The 14,307-nt window shown below is 38.8% G+C and overlaps 1 protein-coding gene across 1 annotated transcript in view; it reads right to left on the minus strand.

Annotated features, from left to right (window-relative positions):
* Positions 1–14,307, minus strand: part of mybbp1a (MYB binding protein (P160) 1a) — a 77,438-nt gene that overhangs the window by 18,733 nt on the left and 44,398 nt on the right. The window contains exons 15-21 of the mRNA XM_030153224.1: positions 13,727–13,887; positions 13,521–13,634; positions 13,223–13,402; positions 8,671–8,847; positions 8,286–8,443; positions 6,169–6,303; positions 4,656–4,731 (exon numbers count right to left, since the gene is read on the minus strand). Coding sequence (XP_030009084.1) covers positions 4,656–4,731; positions 6,169–6,303; positions 8,286–8,443; positions 8,671–8,847; positions 13,223–13,402; positions 13,521–13,634; positions 13,727–13,887 — 1,001 coding nt within the window. The remainder of the gene's footprint in view (positions 1–4,655; positions 4,732–6,168; positions 6,304–8,285; positions 8,444–8,670; positions 8,848–13,222; positions 13,403–13,520; positions 13,635–13,726; positions 13,888–14,307) is intronic.

Raw genomic sequence — 14,307 nt, forward strand, 5'->3', positions numbered from 1 at the left:
AGAGAGGCAAAGCTCTCGATTTACCGGTCAATCTACGTTCCTACCCTCACCTATGGTCATGAGCTCTGGGTCATGACCGAAAGGACAAGATCCTGGACACAAGCGGTCGAAATTAGTTTCCTCTGCAGGGTGGCTGGGCGCACCCTCAGGGATAGGGTGAGGAGCTCAGTCGCCAGGGAGGAGCTCGGAGTAGAGCCGCTGCTCCTCCACATCGAGAGGGGCCAGCTGAGGTGGCTCGGGCATCTGTTTCGGATGCCTCCTGGATGCCTCCCTGGGGAGGTGTTCCAAGCATGTCCCGCCGGGAGGAGATCTTGGGGAAGACCCAGGACACGCTGGAGAGACTATGTCTCTTGGCTGGCCTGAGAATGCCTCGGGGTCCCCACGGAAGAGCTGGAGGAGGAGTCTGAGGAGAGGGAAGACTGGGCATCCCTGCTTAGACTGTTACCCCCGTGACCCGGCCCCGGATAAAGCGGAGAATAATGGATGGATGGATGGAAGATTATCCTATAAGATTATCCTGTGGTCTGAGGTGTGTTAAGAGTGAATTTGTGCCGATAATCAGCTCTGAAACGGGTAGGGGCTGACAATTTGAAAATATTAAGCCTGTTCAATATTTACAACCAAAAATCTTCGTGTGTGGGGAAACCCAACAACTCCCAAGTCAAGACTGCATGGATTATGACATGGAACGGAATGTAGCCAATCAAGAAGCAAGCTGACTGGGGAACAAGGACTCAGGTGTAAATATAAACATGCAAGGCCAACTTTTCAGTGGATTTTTACGTCAAAAATAGTCACAAGAACACCATCATTCCGTCCTCTCGTATGTCCTTGTCCATGTTGCATGTTGTGTTTTCCGGTTGTTGCTATGTTTCTTCTTTTTTGTTTTTGTTAGATCACATTTGATCACGTGAGATTTCTGTCTTGGATGACTAGATTCTAGATTGGTGGTGGGACAGAATCATTATGTGTGTGGTGTGCTGTGTTGAGATTATCCTAGTACACCCCACACAGCACGATCAAAACTGTTCAATGCCTGATTTTTTATCTTCATGTGTGGGGTCTGTAACACAGGGGCGTAGAATTGGGTAGGGACACCAGGGACACGCCCCACTACCATGTAGTCACTATCAATGCAACCGATGTCCGTGGTGTTTAGTCAATGATTATGGCACACAAAGGGTTAATCGTCAGTCTCTGCTAGAAGTCCCGCCTCTAACCTAAATGTTGCGCAGTTTTGCTAACGTACATGTGATTGGCCGTCCCCACAGTCACTCCATCTACTTGTAAAAAGGAACCTGCTAGTTGGACAGTTACTAGCATAAGTTGTCAATATGTTTGGCATTTGTTCTGCCTGGCTCACGTCAGCTAGACGGATTTTAATATCAGTGGTGTCATTTACATTTATACATGTGTCTGTCTGCGTGTGTATGCACACGTGTCTGTGCGTGTGCTTGGTAATTAGGATTTGAAGGATGTCAAAGAAAAGAAAACTGGTCAGAGGACACTTCTTTAGAAGTGAAAGTACCTAGTTACTTCGAGAGTATGGGGTAGAGGCTCAACAATACAGATATTGAATAAAAGACACTATTTAATGCCAAAGAGATATGGGTAATTCTGTACCAAATCACCGGAAGGCTCCCGACTCACCATCTCAGATTTGCTTCATAATTTTTTCTTTTGATGCCCTTGTAACTAATAAGTACTGTGCAAAATTTTAGGCCAATATCTCCACTAATTTTGGAGATATTAAGCCTACAAAAAAGGGGCGTGGCCCCATATTTTAAGTGTTACAATCAAACATCCATAGTTAGACGGCTAATAACTTTTGAACTATTGATACTAAATGGTTCAAATTTTCACACCTAATTCCTGGATATAGTAAGGCGAGGTACACATATGGAGAGCTTTGTATGTGACATATTTGCAGATTTATGGCATGCCAAACATGGCTTCCTGGAATACGCATTTGTCCATGGTAGCACTTTTGGCTCTCTATATCTCCAGATTTAATGACACCAGATGTCTGATTCTTTTTAATATATGAGACAAGTTATAGTACTGCCAGAAAAACATGTTATATCTGTGACAAAAATTATATTCTCTCATATACATGCCCCTAAAAATGGAAAAAAAAACGTGTTGAGTCTGTATTTTGACTGCTTATAGCAAATGTCTGACAAGGTCTACCACAAAAAAAATTATATCAGTGAAAAGAACTAGGTCTAATTGATATATATACCAATTATGAAGTTGGTGCTGTGAAGAAAACTATTTTATTCAAGCTGTTGAATATAGAAGCTTTATGACATGCAGAAATGTCATTCACAATGTTAAATTACATACTACAGGGTGGGGAAGCAAAATTTACAATGAACATTTAGTTGTTTTTTCTCAGCAGGCCCTATGTCAATTGTTTTGAAACCAAACATATATTGATGTCATAATCATACCTAACACTATTATCCATACCTTTTCAGAAACTTTTGCTCATATGAGTAATCAGGAAAGCAAACGTCAAAGAGTGTGTGATTTGCTGAATGCACTCGTCACACCAAAGGAGATTTCAAAAATAGTTGGAGTGTCCATAAAGACTGTTTATAATGTAAAGAAGAGAATGACTATGAGCAAAACTATTACAAGAATGTCTGGAAGATACTATTAAAGAAGAATGGGAGAAGTTGTCACCCGAATATTTGAGGAACACTTGCGCAAGTTTCAGGAAGCGTGTGAAGGCAGTTATTGAGAAAGAAGGAGGACACATAGAATAAAAACATTTTCTACTATGTAAATTTTCTTGTGGCAAATAAATTCTCATGGCTTTCAATAAACTAATTGGTCATACACTGTCTTTCAATCCCTGCCTCAAAATATTGTAAATTTTGCTTCCCCACCCTGTATGTGTATTGTTAATTCAAATTCTCTTGACTCTCAACTACATAAATGTAGTACATTTGTAGATATGATAAATGATTCAAAAATGAATCTCCCAAAAGTCAATTACATAAATTTATTTTTGTAGACTTAGTACATCTGACTTGAGTCAGCTGAACATATAACTTTCTTACATGCTTTATCATAAGATATTATGGAAACAGCTACATATGTCTACGTATGCCCCAGCATGAACTACTCTTTCACTCATCTAAAACTACTCTTTCTGCTTGCCCAAGGTTGGCATAGATCTCTGTATAATAGACACTACACTGAAACATTTACAATACTATTCACAAACAAATTTTTTTTTAAAAATTGTTTTCTTTCTATATTGAAATGCTCCTAAATTATCACTCAAACACCTTCTGCATAATACCTGGTGGAGATATTGGCCTCAAATTTTGAACAGTTGTTATTAGTTACAAGGGCATCAAAATAAAAAAAATCTGAAGCAAATCTAAGATGGTGAGTTGGGAACTTTCTCTAAAATCTGGTGATTTGACCCATATACTTTTAAAATATTATTTTACTTATTTTCATGTATTTCTATGGAAGAGAGCAACTGTTTAAAAAAGAAATGAAGAAAATTAGTGGGGAAAATACAATAAAACCTCAGACTCTAAATGTGATTCTAGATGTGATTTTATCCATATTTTTGGGGAATAAATCACATGTAATAATTGAAAGTAAAAGCCTTTTTTACTCAGGCTGTACCATCAAATTCTATGATCATTGTGTCCCTTATCTGTTCATATGTCATGTACCAACATATTTATGTCAGGTGACAGACAGTAGAGAGGAGGGAGGAGGTAGAGGAGGAGAGGCTGGAGGAGGTAGAGGAGGAGAAGCTAAAGGAGATAGAGGAGGAGAGGTTGGAAATTCACAGGTGAGGTTGAATAATGATGGATATGTTAGTCATGAGAATAACATTGTAGAATGCATTAAATTCTTGTATTGTCTTTAGATATTCAGATATGCATTCTAAACATGTCAATTACTGAATTTTTTTTCTGACTTTGATTGTTTGCTTGGTTGATCAGCTTTACATGACATGAAAGTATGATTGCAAATGCAAAAAAACATCAACTTTAAAGAGTGCTGCCTTGGAGCACTTCTGTGTCCCCACCAATGTCAAAATCAAACCTACTCCCTTGCTGTAACACAAAAAAAATCTCTTCAGATTTAGAAAATCCTTATGTGCGTACCCCGCTTTAGATCTCTGATTTGGGAGCATTTCAGATTCCCTCTCGGTTATGTCATAGGAGAGAGACAACTCGACAAAACAAGAGTGGTGTGCTAGCATTGTTTTGTGAAGATTGGTTATCTGTTAAGTTTTTTTAACTGTACTGAAAATGTATCAAAAATGCATCAAACCGAAGACCATCGTACCAAACCGAAATTTCTCTGTACCATTACACCCCTAGTGCCTGTGTGTGTACTTGACAGATTTGATTAGTTATATTACTTTTATATTTTGTTTTATTCTCAGCTGCTTTTACAATTGCTTTTGCCTTTATTCTGGGCACTTTACAGAACATAAAACAAAAATTCATTAGCATTATACAGTTCTACTTTTGCAATGATTTTAAAGCCGATTCTATTCTATTTGATTTGATTCGATTCCATTCTAAATTTGTGAATTTGGTCTGGAACAGCTTTAAGACATCCCAAAATGTACATGAGCATTAATGTAGGTGATGTGCTGTAGCACTACATACGTCAGCTGATGTGTGCTCTTCTTTGGCCTCAGTAGGGGGGATTCCTCGCAAGACTTTCACCAGATATAGTGAGGCACTGGTCAAAAACAGCAATAAAGACAGAATCATCAAAGTCAATGTAATGTAATACTCAGGACATTCATGGGGCACAAATATTTCACTGTTTCCAAAACAGTCACTTCTATGAGCCTGAACAAGAAAGCTAAAATATGGATTAAATCTAGCTTATCGTTTTAACCTCAGTCTCACATCCTTTTTTTAAGTGCTACTGTATGCTTACTGAGGAAATAGAGTGATACTAAACCCTAAAACATAGCTTTGGAGCTGCACGTAGAACTGAACTTAACTGAACACATCAATACTGGTGCTAACATAAATTAACAAAAATATAAAAATGTGTTTATTATACATGTGTTTACTCCTAAAATAAGTGAAAATGGCTAAACACCCTATATTTCCTGTTTTGAAATCATCTGATAATAAAGCACAGTTAACTCAATCACACAACTCGGCATGATGAAAAAAAATTAACACCTCTAATTGGGCAGGTTTAAGAGGCTTGACAGCTTCACTTCTTCTCAGGAGCTCTGTAAAAAGCTCTTCTAAAACCAGCATACACACCTTCCTTAGGTGGTAAAACCAGTTTAAATAAACTCCCACTAACCTACGGTTCAGCAAAAAGATAATGATGATAAATTCAGTCTTACATTTGTCTCTGAACTCCTGTTACATACATCCACACCTGCCCATACAGCCACTAATCATCTCACTTATTTGATATCTACAGTTTACTGCAGGGCTATCAAACTTGTATTAGTTCAGGGACCACATTCAACCCAATCTGACCTCAAATGGGCCAGACCAGTAAAATAATAGCATAACCACCTATAAATATTGTCAACTCCACACTTTTGTCCATGTTTTAGAGTGAAAAAGTAAAACTGAATTTTGAAAATGATTATATCTACAAACTACCCTTTGAAGAAATGTGAATAACATGAGCAACCCGAAATTTCTTAAGAAAAGTAAGTGCAATTTTAACTCAGTTTTTTCAATTATAAATGTGCATTATAACTTACAGATCACAGTGGCACAAAACATTTAGTAACAGGCGTAATATTGTTAAAATTGCACTTCTCTTAAAACATTTCAAGTTGCTCATATTTGTTCAGGTTTTTCATATTTTTTTTTATTAAAGGATAGTTTATAAATGTAACATTTTAATATAATTTTATTTTTTACATGAAAACAGACAAATTTGGAGTTTTCATTTTCTATAGGTTTACTGGTCTGACCCACTTGAGATCAAATTGGGCTGTATCTGACACCTGAACTAAAATGACTTAACGCCTTTAATAATTAATATCTTCAATATAATTTTTGCATTTCATAAATTCCTCCCATGAGTGGGATTGGACCCTGTGGCAGGCTGGTTTTGGCCTGCAGGCAATATATCGGACACCCCTGGTCTACTGTAAGAAGAGGTATCCAATCTTGTATTTGTTAGTATCACCTGAAGTAGTAGAGGCACACTGAGGAGTCAGACATCTTCTGGGATTTGGTCAGCAGTTTTTCCAGCAGGTCGTGGAGCTCCCCCTGTCTGTTGGCAGCAGTCTTACAGTACACCTTAGATCTGCATAGCTGGTTCCTGACACACAGGTTAGTTACTTAAGTTAATACTTGAATAACTGAAGGTAACACATTAAAATTAATGCTTGATGCTTTCACACAAGTCTACTGCAAAATACAATCGAGTAATTAATATCCCATATCACGCTTTGTGATACCAGATGAGCTCAGTTCTTTCAGACTTTCATTCTGACTTTGGATCAAGCGGAATAAAGCTGAAACCATTAATCAATTAATCATCTCAAACTGATTAAAACAATTATTTAATTACAATTTCCTTGAATAGAGGCTTCGTTTCCTTCATTTACATAACGTTAGTTCTGCTGTTGTGTTTCACACAGACGATTACTGTGATGCACATGACACCGTACTTGGATACGCTCACGCAGATGTCGCATTAACAAGTACGTGCCGCGGCCCGTGCCCAAGTACGAGTGGGTGTTATAGAACCAAAACAGTAGGTGGCGGTGTGGAAGGAATTCTGTCGCTATCCCTCAAATGCAGAAGTCAGAAGAAGACAAACTCTTACATCATCAACCGAGCAAGTGTTCTGTTGACAGGCAATACTTTTCTATCAGTTTGCCTGTTTGAGGCAAAATGAAGAGGAGTGACCTTTGTTGCCCCTGATAAATCACAGAGTGGTTCAGTCGGTAAGGCGAGCCCGTGCTGCGTAGATCTGAGGCTTTTTTAGGAGACAACAGGAACACCATCTAAGGCCTCGTGGTGATTAAGTCACTTCCGTTTTTGGAGTGGCGATTATATCACTTCCGGTCTCAGGCACAGATCGCTTTCAAAAGGCAACGTACCGTGCTGGAGTCCATGCAGTCCATACCCAGGACTACCTTCTCAACTGGACTCTGGTACGGTACTGGAGCACGGAACGTTTGCATTTACACTGACAAAATTAAGCGGACTTTGGGATCAAACATGTGAACACTGTGTGAAAGTGCCCTTAGTTCCATGTTAAGTTGTTAGTAAGTTGGATATAAATGTGTTGAAGACTGTGTATTGATATGCATGTATCAACTGTGGTACCAAATGTGACCAGCAGAGGGAACTACATACTTAAGATGAAGGTTGACAATGTTAATAGTGGGTGGAGTACAAAGAGAATATCCAGGATATTGGAGAGATGAAGTTGTTGGCTAGGAGAATAAAGGTTGAGTGCAAGCTCATTGTTCAAAAAACAGCGTCTCATCATTAAGAAATGAACAACACTTGGTACCAGGAGTAAACCAGCTTGTAAAGGAACTATGTTACTCAAGATGGAGACTTTGAGGCCACCAGAGGGACTGAAACTGTTGGGAAATATGGATAGCAACTGGTGGTCTTTTAAGCAACAGTTTGTGTTGTACATGTCCACCATGGGACTGGACGATAAATTTGACACCAGGAAGATTGCATTGCTGTTTACAGTAGTGGGTCCCCAAGCTATCGAAGTCTTTAACACATTCGAGTTTGCGGAGGCTGCTGACAATGAGAAGTATGAAGACGTGACTGAAAAGTTTCGTGCATATTGCGCGCCACAGAAGAACACTGTGTACAAAAGGTACATGTTTCTGCTCAAGAATGCAACAGTCGGACGAAACATTTGATTCCTTTGTGACTGACTTAAAGCTTAAGGCACAATCTTGTGATTTTGGAGATCTGAAAGATTCTATGGTCTGTGATAAAATAGTTTATGGAATCCATGATGAAAGGATGAGAGAGAGGCTGTTGAGAGATGCTAAACTAACTCTAGAGGAGGCAGAGACTGTGCCATGCCAGCGAGCTAGCACAACGGCATGCCAAAAAACTAGTGAAAAGTCATGTTTCACAAAAGAAAAACAAAGATGATGCAACAGGCTGCTGCAAACGATGTGGTGGTAGACATCAGCCTTGACAGTGCCCTGCATATGGCAAAAGATGTTCAAAATGTGATGGAAAAAATCAGTTTGCCAAACAATGTCTAACAAAAGTCAGTCCAAACTAGTGAGGCTAGGTGAGGAGACACAAACAAACCTGAAGATATCTGCAGCTCTGCGCAGGAAGTCCTGCTCTTGCTGGTTGCTGTCAGAGCTCATCCCTTTGTCAATGAGGGTGAGCAGAGGTTCCACCAAACTCAGAACCAGAGGACTGCCAGCCTGCCTTGTCACAAATACCTCCACTAGGTCCAATACCTGAAATGTGGAAAGACAAAACAAGGGGATGGATGATATATTTTGGGTGGATGAAAACCAACAGTTTGTTTCAATTTATTCTAAACTAGCCTCACCACACTGTGGAGCTACTTCTGTGGCACATATATGCTAACTGTCTTCTTCATAAAGTTAGTCATTGAGCCAAAATGTTTCTTCAAAACTGTAGGACCATTCCGTTTGAAGACCACTGAGTGAGGATGTGCTACCTTGATCTTAAACTCTCTGAGTAGCGTCCTCTCTTTCTGAATTTTGCTCTTTTCATCCCTCTTGGCTTGTGTCTTCTTTTTCTGCTCTGAGAACAGAGCTGACAGACTCTGATCCAGCTTCATCATGGCTTCATCATCCAGCTCTTCATCATCATCACTGCCATTCTCCTCTGTGGCCTAAAGGGAACAAAAGGACAGTATCAATAAAGTGCAGGCTGTACAAAATCAATTTTTTGGGGTGTTTTGTTTGTACAAATAGAAAGAATTACTTCACTGTGTTGACATCTGGCAGCCTCTGAAATTAAAGCATTTTTGGAATTGCTTTAAACAACACAATTGGAACCGAACAAAGAAAGGAATTACAGTTTACCAGTCTTTCCACAGTTTAGTAGAATTTCCCTGTGATCTGTTCATAACTATATTTTTTAACTAAGCTGAAGTGATAGCATCCTCACCACTATCACCATAGTCAGGATGACACTTGACTGATGATGATAGGACTAGAATATTGTAATGAAACTTTTTGGTCACAGCCCTATTGGAAAAGAGCAAATACTGGAAAAAGTACAATTTACTGTATGGTTCTAAATATCACACCTCAGCCATTCTAGCTGCAGTCTGAATGCAAGAAAACGCGAAACTCCTCCGAACCTGACTGAAGAAAATAGCTAAATTAACCATCTCTTCTGGTTTTACAATTTCAGTCTTCTATTCCATTTACTGTGAAGTGGAATGAAGTTGAACATCTTTAGGTTTTACAATGTCTACCAAAGCTCCTGCTTGATAAGCTCTGACCATTAAAACTGCAGTAATGTGTCCACCAAACTACTGTCTGCTTTCAAACTGCTCCAGCCCTGATGGGTTCAACAACCACCAATTTGCTGGGGAACATAAAGACTGGACAATGCCAGGAATTATTGGCCTCAATATGTCAAAGAGTGGTTCAGGGAGTGTGACGATATTTACACAAAGCCCAGACCTTAGCCTCACTGAGAATCTTTGGGATGTACTGAAGAAGTGGCCTGAGTCTCCCATCATCAATATAAGATCTTAGTGACAAATAACTGCAATTACAAATGCAAAATATCCTGGGCTTTGTTCAACCAGTGCAGTATCCAATGTTACCACGCCTTTATTGCAGTATAGGATATTTATGTTGGTGAAGTGCCCACAGCCTGCATACTAAAATGTACTCAGAAGTAGTATGCATTTCACATATAATTGTTCACATATTAATTAAGCCTACTAATTAGCATGTATGTATAGAATTTTAGACATCATCTTGCACTTGGAAGCTGCTTAAGTACACAGGGTTAATAACAGGTCTGCAAAAGATAAATGGGTTGTGATATAAGAGGGTATTTTCCATATAGGGACTGTAGACACAACAATGAAAAAAAAATCTCTGTACATGTATGTGCAGTCACACAAGGAAAATTCAGTATTCAGTTACACAGTGCCTATCATAAGTCTTCACCCTCTTGGACATTTTACCCTTTTTACTGCTTTCATGAATCAATTATGGTCAATAAAATTTGGCTTTTTTCCACACAAAAACTTATTGGAAAAAACTCTTTAATGTCACAGTGAAAACATATTTCTACAAAGTAATGTAAATGAAACAAAAATTTATAAAGAAAAATAATTGTTTGCATAATTATTCATCCCATTTTAAATGTAATGGTCTAATTCAATAGAGGTCCATCCAGTCGGTGCCAATAGTCTCACAATTAGTGAAATGAGGATCACCTTAGTGGTTTGGATGTCTCAAGTGATTGAGATATAAAACACCTGTGGCTGGAGGGTCCACAGACTGGTTGATCAGTATTCCTGGTTACCGGTGAAGAACCCATGCAGCAGTTGCTATATGTACAGTCTCTCCCATTTCAGCAGCTGACACTTGTAACTCCTTCAGAGTAGTCATAGGAGTCTTGGTGGCTTCTTTCACTAGTCTCTTACTTGCATGGTCTTTCAGTTTACGAGGACGGCCTGATCTAGGCAGATTCACCCGTGCCATATTCCTTCCATTTCTTGAAGATTGATTTCACTGAACTCCAGGGGATGTTCAATACCTTGGACATTTTTTATATCCATCCCGACTTGTACTTTTCACTAACCCTTTCCCTGAGTTGCTTGGAGTGTTCTTCTGTCTTCATGGTTGAATGGTAGCCAGGAACACTGATCAACCAGTCTCTAGACCCTCCAGACAAAGGTGTTTTATACCTTAATCACTTGAGACATCCACACCACTGAGGTGATTTATTTATGAAAGCAGTAAAAGGGTAAAACATCCAAGGGGGTGAATACTTTTGCTAGGTACTGTATAGAATGTTGTGTACATTTAACCCATAAAGACCCAAACATCCAGCCCCAACCAAAAGCATTTACTGATCTAAAATGTTTAACACCTGTTGATCCACTAATTTTATCAATAAATGTAAACAATTGGTATAAAATGCAGTTTGTCATCTTTTCATGGCCATCAGATATGACCCATTTGGACATTCAGAAGCTCCGTAGTGACTGTGGAAACACTGTCATCTTCTACAACAGGGGTGGCCAACCCTGGTCCTGGAGAGTCACTATCCTGCATTTTTTAGATGTATCCCTCTTCCAACACACCTGTTTCAAATGATAAGCCTATCATCAAGCTCTGCAGAAGAGGGAAACATCTAAAACATGCAGGATAGTGGTTCTCCAGGACAACATTGATTCACCAGTAAAATCCTTGTAGTTTGATAAATGACAGTGGGTTGTAGATGCTTGTTTTATGTTGAGTAAAGTATATATTTTGTTGAAGGAGTCACATTTCCTGTTAATTTTGTCACCCATTTTTCAATTTAATCTTAGTCTTGTGTCAAAGTTCCTTATTAGTCTCCGTCATATTTAGTCATTCACATATAATTTTTTGTTAGTCATGTTTTAGTTGACTAAAAGGCTTAACATTTTAGTCTAGTTTTAGTCAAACAAGAACTCAAGGTATTTTAGTCTAGTTTAAGTCAAAACATTTTGGTCTTTATATTTTATTTCAGGGATAATTTTTGTTTATCCTTCCAGTTGATTTGTGTTTCACGGCTAAAATATTTATTAAATGTCATACATTGCAAACATCTTGAATTAATTAATTGAATGAATGAATCTCCAATGCAACTTTGCTTAAAGTGTCTGGTTTGTTGATTCAATACACATTTCCAAATGATGGATCTGTTCTGACAAAATTTTATTTAGAATCTCCAACCAAAAAAAAAAACTGTTGTTAAATAATACAACTCTTACAGCTACAGACTCTTATAGCTGAACAGACACAGGTTGAAATATAAAAACTTTAAAGGATAGAACTACTGTACACCTAAAATACAACCCATCGACATGTTGGGTTTGGTTCTGTGCTTGAGATTACAGTAGAACAAATGCAATTTTGTTCTGAACAGAAATAATGTATCACAAAACTACAATTGGCCCATAGTTAAGAAAAATCCACTACAAGATGGAGGTCTAGAAAAAAAAAGTGTCTTTGAATTAAGGGTTTTTAAAGTGAAAACATAAACACCTAGAAACAAAACAGTTGTGAGCAGTTATCATCAGACCCGGTTGGCGGCTCACAGCTGGGCAAAGCCAGATACAGAACCGGCTGGCCGGTGGTTTCGAAGCAGAAACAGACCTAGCCGGCAGCTCAGAGCCAGGCACAGCTCCCCAGACCTCGGATCCAGTTCCGAGTAAGGCCATAAGCTCCCAATTACACTTCCCTCTCTCTCCCTCTCTCTCTAAAGACACTCAGCCCACGCAGGAAACCGATACTGTCTTCGTATGGACAGAGGGGATGTTGCGTTTCCTCTTGTGTAGACGAAAATGAGGAGGGAGTTTTTATTTAGTTTTTATTTTATGCAAAACATTTTTGTCTCGTTTTTATTTGTCAACGATAAGGCACATTAACACAGTCTTAGTGTTTTTAGAACATCTTGGCAGTCTCGTCATTGTCTCGTCTTCGTCATGGGAAAAAGGGTCATTGACAAACATATTTCATCTCGTCTAACGAAATTAACCTTGAATTTTCTGTGAGCTTTTACAAACATCTACATGATCAGTAAATTAAATACAGGAAAATACCTGATTTTCACTGAAAAATGCCAAATGCAGAGGATGATATTATAATAAATGGTGATAAATCACTTGGGAAAGACAATAAAATCATTTGGAAGTTGTGACAAAAGTTGTGTGTCTTTAAGGGTTAAAACTAAGCTAGTATTTTAAATAAGTAGGCTATGTTTTCATTTACATGCTGCTGGACAGTATCTAAAACAGTGCTTCACTTTAAGCTAATTAATCATAAACTGCTGTATTAACAGCAGAACACTGATATGATGTGACCTAGTGGATGGGTTGGAGGGTCTCTGTAGCCTATTGTTACCTTACAGTGCCTCCTGCATTTCATTCCTGTAAGATTCGTCATTCAACTTATTCTGCCTTTCAAAATGATGCTCCACACTGACAACTATCTAGGGATGCAGGTGTAATTGAGTGCACAGCATTTGAAACCTCTAGCAACACCCACCAAAGCATTTTGCTGTTGCAAAACCTTCATCAATTCCAAACGGAAGTTCTGGTCAACCTCGCCCTCCTCCTCTTCTTCATCTTCTTCCATGGAGTCGTCAGCATCATCATCGTCATCATCGTCATTGTCGTCATCATCAACCTCCTCCTCCTCAACAGAGTCATTATCTGTTTGATCAATCTGGATACAGATGGGAATGTGAAATATATACCATCAGTTTCTCATATGACAAAACTGCAGTGACAGTTAAAACATGTTGGTGAACATGGGCCAGTATGAGGAAAAAAGATGCTCTGACCTCCATCTGCACATCCTCTTCTTCGTCATCCCCTTTTGGCATCTTCTTCTTGGTGTCATTGTCTTCAGTGACAACCACAGCACTGTCTTCCTCACTCTTTTCTGGGTCAAGAACCTACATAGAGCCCAGCAGACCCATCGTTACAGTATGACACACAAACGGCAGTTCGAGTAATCAATGATATTCATGTGATTTACAAGACTTACATCTAAAATGGCAGTGAGTGCATCAGCAGTCACATAAGGGCATATGGAAGAGAAGACCGTCTTGCAGACCTGTCTCATGTGTCGGCTCGGCTGGGAGAGCAGGGACAACAGGATATCCACCATCACTTCCACCCAATCAGGCTCTTTCTCCTGTCCTGTGGCTGAAAACAGGAATGATTTTCCCACATTTAGAGAACATCAAACATCAAATTTGGACATTTATTACTTACCTTAGGCAACAGAATATTCTAAAACTAATGACAATGTCAGATCGACTTTCATATTGTACATCTAATTCTGAACCAGTATAACAGTAATGGTTACTGATTGTATGTTATAATTTGTTCTCTTTTTCAATAATTTTATAACGGACCTATTCTTTGTTATGGACTGCATGCATTAGCTGATAAGCCAAGTAATATAAATTTGGGGTGGGACAATATTAGTTCGGCTTCTTCCTACTCTGTTTTGGACATGAAGTGTTGTTAAAGAGCCACAATGAAATAGTTGTACACTGTATGACATTTTGTTTTCCTTTTTGGTTAACTTTTGGTTAACTTCAATGTTCTGGAGTGTTGCGT

The sequence above is a fragment of the Sphaeramia orbicularis genome, chromosome 14 (assembly GCF_902148855.1).
Source record: "Sphaeramia orbicularis chromosome 14, fSphaOr1.1, whole genome shotgun sequence".
Lineage (NCBI taxonomy): Eukaryota > Metazoa > Chordata > Actinopteri > Kurtiformes > Apogonidae > Sphaeramia > Sphaeramia orbicularis.